Source organism: Trematomus bernacchii, unplaced genomic scaffold (assembly GCF_902827165.1).
Source record: "Trematomus bernacchii unplaced genomic scaffold, fTreBer1.1, whole genome shotgun sequence".
Taxonomy (NCBI): domain Eukaryota; kingdom Metazoa; phylum Chordata; class Actinopteri; order Perciformes; family Nototheniidae; genus Trematomus; species Trematomus bernacchii.
The window spans coordinates 479,485-494,991 of record NW_022987666.1 but is presented as its reverse complement, the minus strand read 5'-3'; the positions used below and the strand labels follow the sequence as shown (position 1 = coordinate 494,991).

General features: G+C 39.3%; 2 protein-coding genes across 2 annotated transcripts in view; both read left to right on the top strand.

The window, feature by feature from the left end:
- Nucleotides 1-4,047: 4,047 nt before the first annotated feature.
- On the top strand, nt 4,048-11,418 carry dynlrb1 (dynein, light chain, roadblock-type 1). The gene is made up of 4 exons (XM_034135828.1): nt 4,048-4,171; nt 4,424-4,499; nt 8,345-8,512; nt 10,844-11,418. The coding sequence occupies exons 1-4, from the start codon at nt 4,169-4,171 to the stop codon at nt 10,885-10,887; spliced, it is 291 nt and encodes a 96-aa protein (XP_033991719.1). The 5' UTR covers nt 4,048-4,168; the 3' UTR covers nt 10,888-11,418.
- A 1,181-nt stretch (nt 11,419-12,599) lies between these two features.
- The window catches only part of map1lc3a (microtubule-associated protein 1 light chain 3 alpha), an 8,454-nt gene continuing 5,546 nt past the window's right edge, over nt 12,600-15,507 (top strand). Inside the window, exon 1 of the mRNA XM_034135804.1 lies at nt 12,600-12,774. Within this exon, the coding sequence (XP_033991695.1) occupies nt 12,735-12,774 (40 nt within the window). The 5' untranslated portion in view covers nt 12,600-12,734. The remainder of the gene's footprint in view (nt 12,775-15,507) is intronic.

The window sequence follows — 15,507 nt, the reverse complement described above, 5'->3', positions numbered from 1 at the left end:
GGAGATAAAGTTAAATTCTGCTGTGATAAAACGCCATCCTGTTCTAAACCACATCAAGGATTATATCTGAAGCAGTATGGAGCTCAAATGCTTTTTCTCTTGCGGGTTTATCACAAGGTGAGTTCCTTTTTTTATTTCCTGCTTTTTAAACACATGTGCTCTCCAGTACAGGTTAGCTCTGAGTGTTAGCAAGGCTTGCTAATGTAAACAAAGACCAGATTACGTCCAAAGCACGTCAGGCATTGTTTCTGATAGCAATTTTCTGTGGGTCCGCCCCCGATTTGACGTCAGATCGGCAGCAAATCTGTATCCGCTCGTTGTACCCCTGTTTTTAAAAGATTTGGGTATGGAGGAAAAGAGAGAGGGTTTTATTTTCTGACGCTGCGTGAGTTCCCCGACACACCGGGGACACATATTGATGAATAAAAGACATCACAAAGTGCATTTTGCATGATAGGTCCCCTTTAAATTAATAACTTAGAATCTCAATAATGACTTTACATGTCAAAGTAATTACTTTTTATCCTAAAATATTGACTTATTATCTCAAAAAAATGACTGAATTTACATTAGTACGTAGAAATAATACCTCAGTATCCGAAAATATTGACTAAGTATTACAAAAATGAGTTGTCATCTCAATATAATACATTAGTGTCTACAACTAAACACGTAGTATCTCAAAATTATGACTAAGCGCCGTAAAGTTATAACGATTTCTCCAACTAATTACTTAATATCTCAAAATAAAGACTAACTTTCCCCACGTGATGACGAAGGGTCTCAACGATAATAAAGTAGTATGTCAAAAATAATGACTAAGTATCTTAAAATAATGACTTAGTATATTAAAATAATGGCAAAATATTTAAAAATAATAACTAAGTATCTTAAAATAATGAATTACGGCCCGTCCACATGACAGCGTGCGTTGCTTCAACGGAGACGCTTCCCATTCACTTTGAATGGGGTGACGTCACGCTTTGCCGAACTGCATTGTGGTTCCGTTGCTTCGCTTTGCCTCCGTTGCTCGCGCTGAAAGTTGAGAAAAGTTCAACTTTTTAAGCATTGACGGAAGCGCCAGCCAATCAAATCATATGCCAGTACAAGCTCTAGCCAATCAAACCGCGTGCTTGTGTCTCCGGGGCGGGAGATTAATGTAATTGGTTGTTGGTCCACACCAGACACGCCCACCTTCAAGCTTCAACGCAGTATCTTAAAATATTGACTAATGGCGCGTTTCCACTACACGGCCTCGCTCGGCCTCGCTCGGTATGGCTGGGCCTCGTTAGGACTGGCTCACTTTATGGCGCATTTCCATTACAGTTTAGGAACTGGGGTAGTATCTATAGTAACGCAGTGTAGGCGGAGCCGTGACGTCATCTTCAATGAGAACCCCAGAAAAAACAACACAGCCGTTAGCTGTTAGCACTCAGAGCTCACAGCTCCTCATATCTGTTCAGAAACTAGACAGAAGTTAAACAAGTACAAACCACAGACTGCCTGTGTCATGGTGAATACAGTCGCTGGTTTATTTATGTCTGTATAGGCCGTTGTTGTGAGTGTGGACGGTCGGAGCATATACTGCGTTAGCTTAGCCAATCTCCATTTAGAAAACACGCATTTTAAAAGGTTTTTCTCCTGCCGTCTGTCTGCAGACTTGACAAAGCATTAATTCATGGTTTCTACTAACTGGTATCAGTATGTTGTTACTTCGGCATCATTTTGAAACGTGTATTACAATTAAATCACGGTCATGTCCATCTTGTTGTAGTTGTAGCCCCCTTGCCAGCGACGCTCTCTCTAGTTTAGCATACTCAGCCCGACTCAGCCTCGTTGTCTCTGGCCCTAGACCCACGATTTGATGAGGCCAGAAAAACTGTGAATTAGGACCCGCCGGCCAGTACTAGGCCAAGTGGAAACGCAACCAAAAACGGGCCGCTGACGTCACAGCCCTCTTAAACCGGGCTGCGCGCTGTAGTGGAAACGCGCCATTAGTGTCTCAAATGAATGACTAAATATCTCAAAATAACGACTTTGTATCTTCAAATAATGACTTCCCGACGTAATGACTGAGTATGTCAAAACAATAAAATAGTACGTAAAAAGAATAACTAAGTATCTCAAAGTAATGACTAACATCACAATAAATATAGAAATAAAAGACTGAACATTGGTTCTTGAGGTTTGTTGGAGTGTTATCATCAAGTAATAATAATAATACATTTGATTTATATAGCGCTTTTCCTGGTGCTCAAAGCGCGTAGAAGTACTCAGATTTTAGTAGCAATAATACATTATAAAAATACTCTCTTACCAAATAAAAGTCCTGCATTCGACATCTCCCTTAACATAGAGATTTTTCCCTTTTGTTTTATTTTGAAGGCAGGATGTGTGAACTTCCGGTCTCGCCTGTGTTATTATGTCTCAGTGGCCGCGCCCACACTCCTTACATTCACTCCCTATGTATACAGAGCACTTTTAAACCTTGCAGCTCTCTCAGAAAACATTTTTCCTGACATTTGACACTTTGATTTATTTTATTAGTAAAAGTATAAACACAACAGATTAATTAAACTACTGATCCTCCGATTAATAAACATCCACCTATCAGCTGAGCCACAGCACATGGTGACATCTCTCAAAACCAGAGGTGTAAAGTACATTTACTCAAGTACTGTACTTAAGTACTATTTTGAGAGACTTGTAATTTACTTGAGTATTTCCATGTTATGCTACGGTGTACTTCCACTACAGTTCAGAGGTAAATGGTGTACTTTTACTTCACTACATGTATTTAATACCTTTAGTTACTTTACAGATCTGGATGAATGATGAGAAATATAATCAAGTGTTAAATCACTTGTTTCTCTTTTGAAGCCAGGAAAAGGCTAGTCACTGTGACCTTTTTACCTGTGCTGGACTATGGTGATTTGATCTATATGAATGCACCTGCCCATTGCCTGGAAAGGTTAGATGCCGCCTATCACAGTGCTCTGAGATTTGTTATAACTGTAAAGCACTTACTCATCACTGTACCCTGTATGCCAAGGCAGGTCTGCCTTCACTTACTGGTCGGAGGCTCAGTCATTGGTACATATTCATATATAAAGTCATGCTGGGTAAACTCCCAACTTATATGCTCTTTGATCTCACAGAGAGTGGCAAGTAGCTATTGCCTGAGATCCCAGGATGTGTTTTTATTACATGTGCTCGGACTGTTTTAGGTACTAAAGCTTTTATGTGCACTGCTCCTCTAGCTTGGAACACTATGCAATTTTTTTTTAAACTGAGCATTTTGATTCCCTTGCATCATTTTAAAGCACGGCTGGATGAAATGTTATTAGATATCATTGTGAATAGGTTGCTAATTTATACCCCTGTAATTATGTTGTGATGTCCTTTTTGTTTTCTGTTGTTTTTATGTGTAACTAATGTACCGCAGGTCTCCCTTGAAAAAGAGATTGTTGATCTCAATGGGATTTTCACCTGGTTAAATAAAGGCTACAAACAAATCAGACTTTAGTTCCACCTGGAGTAAATCCACAAGCTACCCTGCAGTATACAAAGTCATTCAAACTAGCTGCACCTTTACCAGCTTTGAGAACACTTTCATGATCAATCATTATAAAACATATCATATATATTATTCTGAAATGGACCAATCTGCACAATGACTACTTTTACTGTCGCTACTTTCACTATATTTAGATGAGAATACTTTTCTACTTTCACTTGAGGAACATTTTGAATGCAGGACTTTTACTGTAACAGAGTATTCCTACACTCTGGTACTTCTACTTTTACTCAAGTACAAGACCTGAGTACTTCTACTTTAACTGAAGTACAAGATTTGAGTACTTGTACTTTTACTAAATCGGATATTAAAACTTTTTTTTTACAACTAAAATGTATTTTTTACTATCGGTCACATTCCCAAAAATGTGTTCTCGTGTTGCTCTAATCTTCTTCCGTAAAAACAACAACCTATTTCTGTCTATTTTTACTATTATTACATATTTTCCCATTTTTATTCCCAGGCCCTCGAACGCAGCCTGGCGTCACGTGACCCGGCAGTGACGTCACGTGTCTTCTCATAGCAACAACACTGTTAGCTGTTGTTCATCTCGAAACTCATTTCTCACGCAGAAATACTCAAATACTGAAAATGGTAAGAAGCTAATACTGCTTTGTAGTGTATTTAATAATCCTGCATATATGTCTGCTGTCACTGTTGTGAAATGATAGTGTTATAACAGGGATTTTAATAAAGTGCTAACTAACTAGCTTAATTATGCTAGCCGGGCGTTGTCTTCTAGCTCGATACAATCGGCTAGCTTTTAGTTTAGTTTTGTTCTTGTTATTACCTGGGAGTTTAATAACCCATACACCTGTATTAAAAGATGCTAACTCATGTCCCCAGGCTGAAGTGGAGGAAACTCTGAAGAGGATCCAGACCCAGAAAGGAGTGCAGGGGATTATCATCGTCAATTCAGAAGGTACAGACCATCAACCCTTATATAGGTTATCACCTGTATATATTAGTGATGTGTCGGTCGCGAACGAGCCGATTCTTTTGAACGGCTCTTTGGTACGAACGAGGGGAACCGAGTCCTCCTTGGTGAGAGCCGTTCTTGTTATCGTTCAATCGTTGGTCCGCACTCACTGCCTGCCAAAATCCACTCACCTTTTAAAAAGCTTGATTTTGTTCCCCAAACGTATTCTGTGAAGACCCGCCCCTACTCTGATTGGTAGGTTTCAGCACGAGGAGTTAGGTGGGGTTGATCTTAACGGAATACGCGAGAGAGAGAAGTCATAACAAGTGGTACAGGACAGGTAGATGATGTGTTTTTCGGATGGAAAATGAGCCAAACGCGAAAACGCAGCAGCATTTGGATTCACTTCAACCAAAACCCAGGCAGTGATAAAGCGTACCATTTGTAAAGGCAAAATATCCTTTAAAGCAGGGTCAACAAATAATCTCCATCGCCACTTAAAAACACACTATCTAATATTAAGAGTTGCATGAATTTCATTCAAGGCAAGGCAACTTTATTTACTTAACACATACAGAGGGTAAATTCAAAGTACATTCACTGACATGATGACATGGATATGGCGCCACCTTGTGTCATGTTTACAATGCCGATTATTGACATTAGGTCTGGCAATGCAGTCAATCATTATCCTGGTGATTATTTCGCAGATAAACCTAGTAACCCCGCCCCCTTTTTAAAAACGGCTCTTTTGAACGGCTCTTTGAAAGGAACGGAGCCATAAGATCCGGCTCCCTTCAAAGAGCCATAATTCCCATCACTAGTATATATACAGTCTATGGTTATCACCAGTTATCAGCTATCGCATTATATTATGGAAAATTAACTGTTTGCATTAATACACCACTAGTACACCTTCATTAAACCCATATACCCATATCAGACCCACATTCAGCCATTTAACAGCAATATGAACCCCATATTACACTGTTTTTAACCCCATATTGCACTGTTTTTACCCCCATATTGCACTGTTTTTACCCCCATATTACACTGTTTTTACCCCCATATTACACTGTTTTTACCCCCATATTACACTGTTTTTACCCCCATATTGCACTGTTTTTACCCCCATATTACACTGTTTTTACCCCCATATTGCACTGTTTTTACCCCCATATTACACTGTTTTTATACTGATATTAATAGTGATGGCGAGATGAAGCCTTATGAAGCTTTGAAGCTTTCCAGCCAATTTGTTCGCAAAAGGGTTCATCTCATGAGGCTTCATCATGGGCTTCATCTGAACACCAACGCCCCCTGCTGGTCAAAGTGTGTAAAACAGGCAGATTGGACATCTCAATAGTGTGCTGTATCTCATACCGAGTTCCCAATGAGTAAAGCCTTAGAATAACTCTAAACAACGAACATTAAATCATATTTTCATGTTAACAATATTGTATTTATTCCAGTTTAATGATTGTGATTGAAAAGCCTAAGGAGGCTGGTAAACATTGCAAAGAGGGATTTGTATTCCTTAATAATATTCGTAAACGTAACCATGTTGTAGCCTGAGAAAGGCTAAACCGTATCAAAGAATACATTTATTAACTAAATTATCTCATTTAGCTGTAGCTTTTATAAACAACAAAAAATACGTATTGTTCAGTCGTTAAACCATACATTTATTTATGCTTGTATTTATTTATGACATGTTCTGACCTCTATATGAGTCTCTCTTAATCCCATCGTGTCACCGGGCCCGGGTACAGGAGGGGTAATATCGTTCTTATTATACATCCATGGGTAATATGAGCGTTGTGGTTCAACCGATCTGAATCGCTTCCTGAAGCAGTCACGTGGTATCGACAGGCAGCGAGGCTTCGTTTGTCATCGGTGACGTCACTGGCCCAAAACAATACAAGCCTCGATACAAGCTTCACAAAAAGCTTCAGGGATTACTCGACACACGCTCCGAAGCCTCGGCGCAATACGTAACATCACTAGATATTACTCTGTTATTAGACCCATATTACTCTGTTATTAGACCCATATAACACTGTTATTGAACCCATATATCACACCCATATTATACCAGTGTCACAGCCCTGTGACCCTTTTATTACACCTATATTGCAGCGTTTTCAGACCGTATTACACCGTGATTCCACCCATTTTGTAGGTCCTGTCAAATGACTGTATCCCCCCGGGATAGAGAACCATTTAAGGGATAAAAAACACATTTTTTTATATCTTGCTTGTGTCTCCTGCAGATCGTAATGGCTAGAACCCAATGTCATTGTTTCCTTACCAGCCATAACACCTAGCATTTATGTTTATTCATCAGAATACCTTTATTAGTCCCACAGAGGGGACATGCACATTTGTTACAGCAGAAAATAGCCAAAGACAGCTTCATGTTAACTAAGAAGCATGCGTACAAAAAGACAATTATACAAAATACACATCTGTAACAGTTCTGAAGATTTAGCAGCCAGGTATATATTGCACAGTAATTATATATATATATTGCACATAACACCACCCATTTATGTTTATTCATCAGCCACAATGATGAATTACTTCAGTGATACTCACTCCTATCTAGACATTAATCCAGATCTTTTTGAAGAAGAGGTTACAGATAGACATTTTAATTCTTTGCATATGTCCAGACTAAAACCAGCAGACTCAGGGACAGTTTCATCCCACAGGCCATAAGACTATTAAACACCTGAACTCTGTGAAGAACATCCATAACATTCATCTGGCTTCTACTTATATAAATCAATATTCTAATTCAGGGATGGGCAAATGGCGACCCTCAGATTAATTTATAAACAACGTAATTATTTATTTTTTTAAACTTGTTTTTACGTGTAGTACTGATACCGTCCACTAGACTCCTAGTTACGTTGCGAGCTGCGAGAAGAAGCACCGGCTGTTGTTGTGCCTGCTGTGACGTTAAGTTACCGCTTGCCTTTACAAGCTTCAAAGTTGTATTTATCATCTGAATTTGGCGAAACAAGTTTAATATTCTAAAAACCAAGACTTTGTTTATTTGAAATCAGATGAAAGCAAACTGTCACGGACCCTGCCGTGTTATCTATGATTACTATATGCTTTTCATTCATAATGTCAGCGGGAGGGAGGGGGAGCGGCGCTGAGGAACAGCAGAGAGTTGACAGGTGTCTGTGTGACACTCCCCTTGTTGTGCGTCAGCAGAGGCTACAAGTCTCAAGTTAGACGACTAATGTCTGGGGTTAGTGTTCATGACTTCATGTTTATGTCATCTTAATGGTTCATCTTGATGAACACACATTTTCTGTGCTTTCCAATTGTTTAAAATAGTTTTATTCCACTGTTAACTAACCTGTTCAATACAAACATGCCACTTGTAAACATTAAATAACATTTCTGTGAAGTGATATTTGTTTAGTGAGCTCATTAGAGGATGTTCCCTGAACGATTGTAAAATGTCAATGAAGATGTCAGACTTAGTACATTTGTTAATAATTACATACAATACATGGAATTTGTGTGTGTGTGTGTGTGTGTGTGATCCAAGTGAATCTGCGGCCCCCTGGTGGCCAGTACATACATGATGTGGCCCCCCACCACCATCCAAGTTGCCCGTCCCTGCTCTAATTACTTGTATACAGACTATTCTGCACAACTTCTATTATATTCTATTGTATTGTATTTACTTGCACTATAATCTGTGTTGCTCTGTTGGAGGAGGAGCCTGTGACCTCAGATGTTCATCATCACAACTGAACTGTAGCTATGTACACATGACACTAAAAGCCTTGAATCCTTCAATGTGTAAATGAACTCTTCTCCCTCAGGAATCCCCGTGAAGACGACTCTGGACAACGCGAGCACGGTGCAGTACGCAGGGCTGATCCACCAGCTGGTGATGAAGGCCAGGAGCACGGTGCGAGACATCGACCCGCAGAACGACCTCACCTTCCTGCGCATCCGCTCCAAGAAGAACGAGATCATGGTCGCTCCAGGTGAGGCATGGGCATTCAGCAGATTGTATTCAGATGCTGGTTCCTAGAGTGAGAACAGAACTGGGTAAACAAGCTTTGAAATATGCTGCCCCTTCTGCCTGGAACAAAGTACAGAAGGAGCTGAAACTGTCAGATGTGATGACTTTGGGGGGAGTCCATCTTAAAGGACAGAGAACACGAACCCATTGGTCGATGTGATTGCTCTTATAATTGAAGTCGTTTTTAAATTGTGCCAGTTTTGAATGTTTTATAATAGTTTCTTTTATTTGCATATTGACTGGTTAATGTGCCGTTTCGTTAGTGTTCCTGTATTCCTCTGCCTGTATTGTGTTGTGGTCATTTGTTGTAACTTTGTTCATGGGGCGGAGTGGCGCAGCGGGCTGTGCGTTTGATCATCAGATCAAGGGGGCGTTGGGGAACTCCAGTTCGAAACCCGCTCCCGTCAGGCCGTTGTGTCCTTGGGCAAGACACTTCACCCAAATTTGCTCCTGTGGGTATTGTCCACAGTACATGTATGATACTAATGTGTACTTGTAAAGCGCCTTGATGACTTTGAGGTGTGAAGATGGGCGGTGTGGCGCAGTGGGCTGTGCATTGATCATCAGATCAAGGGGTCTGTAAAGCCGTTGTGTCCTTGGGCAAGACACTTCACCTGAACTTGTTTCTGTGGGTATTGTCCACAGTTCATGAGCGTTACATGTATGTATGTGTAATGTGTATCTGTAAAGCGCTTTGGGTCATGGAAAAAGCGCTATAATAAATATAAGGAATTATTATTATTATTATTCATGCTGCCCTCTTGGCCAGGGCGCTCTTGGAAAATAGATTTTAATCTCAATGAGACTTTTTAGCTGGTTGAATAAAAATGTAATTCAATTTTAAAAAAGAGCATCAGAAACAGGTTTATTAGCAGAAGTTGACTTGGTGTCATACAAGTACAATTTAAAAACGCAGATAGAGAACTAGAAAAATAGTAAATAAATATTGTAAAATATAAAAGTATTTACTGAGAAATGGAATGGAATAAAATATGGAGTAATAATCGGCAGTAAGATGAGATGGAACTTTATTGATCCCCGTGGGGAAATTCAGGCGTTAATAGCAGCAACGGGGTCAGAGTAAAAAACAGGATTCACAAAAGGTCAAGATAAAATAGAATACAAATCAAAATAATAATAATAATAATAATAATAATAATAATACAGCAGTAACTATTCAAACACAATATCACAAAAGAACACCCGACAGGCTTCGCGTCGAGCTCCTGATCCGCCTGTCAGGTGTTCTTTTCCCCATAATGACCGCCTCGCTGCACATTAGCCCTTTCTTATTCCATTCCTTGCACACTTCATGTGAACTGGGTTTTTCTAGAAATATATAGAATGAGTACTGTGGCCGTGATATTATTTATAAGATATAGAAATTCTCTGGAGAAACGTGACGTAAACAACAACAACAACAACGTGACGTCGGAGCTCCGTAATAACAAAGCTGTCTGTTTGATGCTCACATTTCTGGAGGAATTGCACCGTTTTTGACGAACAGAAATATTGTTTTCTGGCATCACTTTTTTTTGTCAATTTATTGAACATGTCAGAAACAAAACATACAACAATATTAATTTTTTTACTCATAATAATAATTATAACAAAGTACAAAAAAAAAAAGGGGTAAGAAGAAGTCCCCCCCCCCTCTAGCGTACATTTTACTTGTAAATAAAATATTAGGTCATCGTCGTCAGCGACATGTTTTTTTTACAAAACAATCAACTTTTACAATTACAAGAAATAACAAATATGATTTGTACAGGTCCTGCTCATAACCATTCATGATTTGGCTTCTAAATAATAGTTTCAGTTTAGATAGACTTGTACAATATCTCAGTGCATCATTACAGTTATTCCACTTTTGATGTGATGCCAATGAAGTTTTGAATTTGTTCCTTTAACATTTTACGGGGAAAATCTGCATTTTGTGCAGCTGTGGCTCAGTGGATAGTGTGCTGGACTTCGAATCAGGGGGTAGCAAGTTCGAGTCCCACTGCAGTCAGCATGTCGTTGTGTCCCTGGGCAAGACACTTCAGCCCAAATTGTTCCTATGGGGATTGCCCACAGTACTGAATGTATGTAAGCGTCTAACAAATGACATGTCATGTAATTTTGGTTTGAGGTTTGAATTTTGGTTTTATTTGTCAGACAGTGTACAGATTTGTATCTTTCGCGGTCAACCTGTATATATTTTTACTATTTAGTTCCGTTTCATTTTCTATTTTGAGACGTTTTGCACTTTTTTGAACAATACATTGAAACAGTTTATCCTTTGTCTTCGCAGATAAGGACTATTTCCTGATCGTGATCCAGAACCCCTCGGACTGAAAAAGACGGAGCTGCTTCCCGAACTCATTTCCCTCTCTCTCATATTTAAATGTAAAACAGCCAAACATTTCCTTTGTCCCGTTATGAATGAAAAGAACCAGGACGTTTCTAAGCACTTGCTGTACCAGGAAGTGATGATTTCAAGGTTAATGAAATCACTCCGCAGGCTCATTTCTTTTCCCATGTTTAATCCATTCCAGGTCTGCTCTCTATGCATACTGTGTGTGTTTTGAAGGTATTTCAGCACACGGTGAGAAGTGCACACATGCAAGGAAATGCAGATAGGGAGCAGTGCGTTAAAGCCCGCTCAGTGTAGAGGAGAGACGGCAGCACATCTTCAGGAGGGTTTGCAATTCCACCTTTATCAAAAAAAACTAAAGACCGGGATTGTTATTTATTGTTTTGTTGGCTAAAAAGATGTTGAAGTGCAGCATTTCAGTGGTGAGCGGCGAACAACACTACACACCTTTCTGCTCTGCCATGGCACGCGTCTGATGGTTATTTTTATCAAATTAAAAAAAGTCAAAAATTGTTGGTTTTTTGTTGTGTTTTTGCCTTTTTTTATTACATTTTTTTTATTTTAAGATTTGATACGTTTAATTCAAGACAACATAAAAATATGTAAAGAAACATAAGAATATAACGTAAACAAACCACTTTATTAAGCGCTTTGAGCACCAGGAAAAGCGCTATATAAATAACATGTAATATTATTATTAAGACAGCCACTCAGTCACCTTAATTTCCCCTCTTGTGTGTATCAATTGTTTGTTTTTCTGAGTATGGTGAGTCCCCTTTTTCCAACATATATACATTTAATCACCCGCTCCCGAGACCACATCACTCCCATCCTCCAGAACCTCCACTGGCTCCCCGTCCGTCAAATAATCGACTTCAAAGTCCTCCTGATTACTTACAAAGCCCTCAACAATCAGCCCCCCCCCCACCTCACAGACCTGCTGCACCACCACACCCCTTCCCCCACCTCACAGACCTGCTGCACCACCACACCCCTTCCCCCTACCTCACAGACCTGCTGCACCACCACACCCCTTCCCCCTCCCTCACAGACCTGCTGCACCACCACACCCCTTCCCCCACCTCACAGACCTGCTGCACCACCACACCCCTTCCCCCTACCTCACAGACCTGCTGCACCACCAACACCCCTTCCCCCTACCTCACAGACCTGCTGCACCACCACACCCCTTCCCCCTCCCTCACAGACCTGCTGCACCACCACACCCCTTCCCCCTCCCTCACAGACCTGCTGCACCACCAACACCCCTTCCCGCTGCCTCCGCTCATCAGAAGCCAACCTCCTATCCATCCCCACCCGCATCAAGCACCGGACCTGGGGGGACAGAGCCTTCTCCGTCGTTGCCCCCTCCCTCTGGAACTCACTCCCACAACCCATCAGAGACTGCCCTGACCTCACCACCTTCAAAACACTCACCTCTTCAATCTGGCTTTTAATGTGTTTTTGTATTGCTTGATTTTAATTTGACTTTAACTATATTTATTTGTTCTTTTCTTTTCATTATCTTTGTAAAGCGACTTTGAGCACCTGTACAAGCGCTAACAAAATAAATCTATTATTATTATTATTAATCCAAAAAATAAAATAATTAATTAGTGTACGTCCCCTTTAAATCCAGCGGATGACGTCACCGCCTCCGTTTACTCGCTTTGTTTCTCTGGATCATCTGTTTTTCAGAGACTGAGAGCGACGAGCAGAGAGAGCATCACACCGAGAGAAACACGTCCTCTTGCTGCTTTATTCTGCTCTTGTCTTATAATATATACATATATATACATCTAATAACTGTGTGAACACAACGAGAGAGATGCCGTCCGACAGACCCTTCAAGCAGAGGAGGACATTCGGTAAGAAAAACACCTATACGGCTGTTAGCATGTTAGCCGGCCTGCTAGCTAGCTACCGAGCTAATCTGTTGACAAAGTAAAAAATTATCTGTTGACAAGTGAAGCTGATTGTTGTTATGATAAATAACTAGATACATAGATAGATACTTTATTCAACCCAAGTTGGGAAATTAACATAAGAACACTCTTAATATACTGAACATATCAACATAGCTCTTTAAAACACATTTTAAATAGCCTGTAGGGGTGTCAACTATTATTTTTTAATGCTTAAAATGTCATTTTATCTAACTAACTTTAACTCAAATAAAGACAAATACGTACTAGATAGCAGAGTAGAAGCCTTTAAATAGGTACATCTATTATTAAGGTTTGAGATACTATAACAAATATGTATTATGTCACATAAAGATGAATATGTCTGTTGCATATTAGCTTGAATGTTGTGTTATGTTAGCTGATTTAAAACACATTTTAATATATTTTATAATCCTGTGAGTTTCACGTTATGAGAGCTGTTATATTTGAAAGCTTTTTTTAGTAGTAATTAAGAGTGAAAAATAACATTTTGTGTAACTTAATGAAGATAAACAGCAGCATGTTTCCCTGGTTAGCCGGCCTGCTAGCCACCGAGCTAATCTGTTGACAGTCCTTCATGTTGCTGTAGCTGTTCAGCAGCTGCTTCTAATTCAGGTTTCTTACATCAATATGAGAAGCTTGTGGATGAGAAGTTAACCCTACATAGGCACATATACATATCTATAAATTATATGATTTGATTCTTTCTTCATTACACCCATATTGCACATGAATTACACCATATTACATGTTTATACACCCATACTACACATTAATATACCCATATTACACATTAATTACATGTTTATACACCCATACTACACATTAATATACCCATATTACACATTAATTAGACGTTTATACACCCATATTACACATTACACCCATATTAAATGTAAATAGACCAACATTACACATGAATACACCCATATTACATGTTAATAGACCCATACTACACATGAATACACCCATATACTATTCCTTTCACCCTTATTACCCTTATCCCCCAGGATACAGAGACCATTAAAGGGTTAGCATAACAGTTATTGTTTAAAGTGCTAATCCAGAGTGACACATACGATTAAATCTAACTCATTGACAACAAACAGCCGGTATCTTTTCTGTGATCTCTTTTGGCTTCTGATGTTAAAAGGCCATCTGGGTCACATTAGCCTGTTAGCATTGACTGGTACAGCTAGCTAGTCTAAGCTAACGGTACACAGAGTGTTTGCTCAAAAGGAAAACAACTTGTGCTGACACGTTATCCCAGTGCACGTGCTCTCTGATTTATGATGTCACCTGACACCAAAACACGGCCCTGTGTTCAGAGGGGAGGAGCCAGGGCTGTTGCATCACCTGCTGAATACAGGACCACGTGGAGGAGTACTCGGAGCATGTACTTTAGTAAAGTTAGAAGTACTCAGAGCATGTACTTTAGTAGAAGTACAAGTACTCAGAGCATGTACTTTAGTAAAGTTAGAAGTACTCAGAGCATGTACTTTAGTAGAAGTACAAGTACTCAGAGTATGTACTTTAGTAGAAGTACAAGTACTCAGAGCATGTACTTTAGTAAAGTTAGAAGTACTCAGAGAATGTACTTTAGTAGAAGTACAAGTACTCAGAGCATGTACTTTAGTAGAAGTACAAGTAATCAGAGCATGTACTTTAGTAAAGGTAGAAGTACTCAGAGCATGTACTTTAGTAGAAGTACAAGTACTCAGAGCATGTACTTTAGTAAAGGTAGAAGTACTCAGAGCATGTACTTTAGTAGAAGTACAAGTACTCAGAGCATGTACTTTAGTAGAAGTACAAGTACTCAGAACATGTACTTTAGTAAAGGTAGAAGTACTCAGAGCATGTACTTTAGTAGAAGTACAAGTACTCAGAGCATGTACTTTAGTAGAAGTACAAGTACTCAGAACATGTACTTTAGTAAAGGTAGAAGTACTCAGAGCATGTACTTTAGTAGAAGTACAAGTACTCAGAGCATGTACTTTAGTAGAAGTACAAGTACTCAGAGCATGTACTTTAGTAGAAGTACAAGTACTCAGATCTTGAGTAAAAGTAGAAGTACTCAGATCTTGTACTTGAGTAAAAGTAGAAGTACTCAGATCTTGTACTTGAGTAAAAGTAGAAGTATTCAGATCTTGTACTTGAGTAAAAGTAGAAGTACTCAGATCTTGTACTTTAGTAAAAGTAGAAGTACTCAGACCTTGTACTTGAGTAAAAGTAGAAGTACTCAGATCTTGTACTTGAGTAAAAGTAGAAGTACTCAGATCTTGTACTTGAGTAAAAGTAGAAGTATTCAGATCTTGTACTTTAGTAAAAGTAGAAGTATTCAGATCTTGTACTTGAGTAAAAGTAGAAGTACTCAGATCTTGTACTTGAGTAAAAGTAGAAGTATTCAGATCTTGTACTTTAGTGAAAGTAGAAGTATTCAGATCTTGTACTTGAGTAAAAGTAGAAGTACTCAGATCTTGTACTTGAGTAAAAGTAGAAGTACCCAGATCTTGTACTTGAGTAAAAGTAGAAGTACTTTATGAGCCTATCAAAGTATTTTTAAAGACTAGTCGTTGCAGACCAATCGCTGTAATATATGATCTAATACAGGAAACTTACGGTGCTTTTTTTGTCTTAGTTCAAAGTTGAAACCCC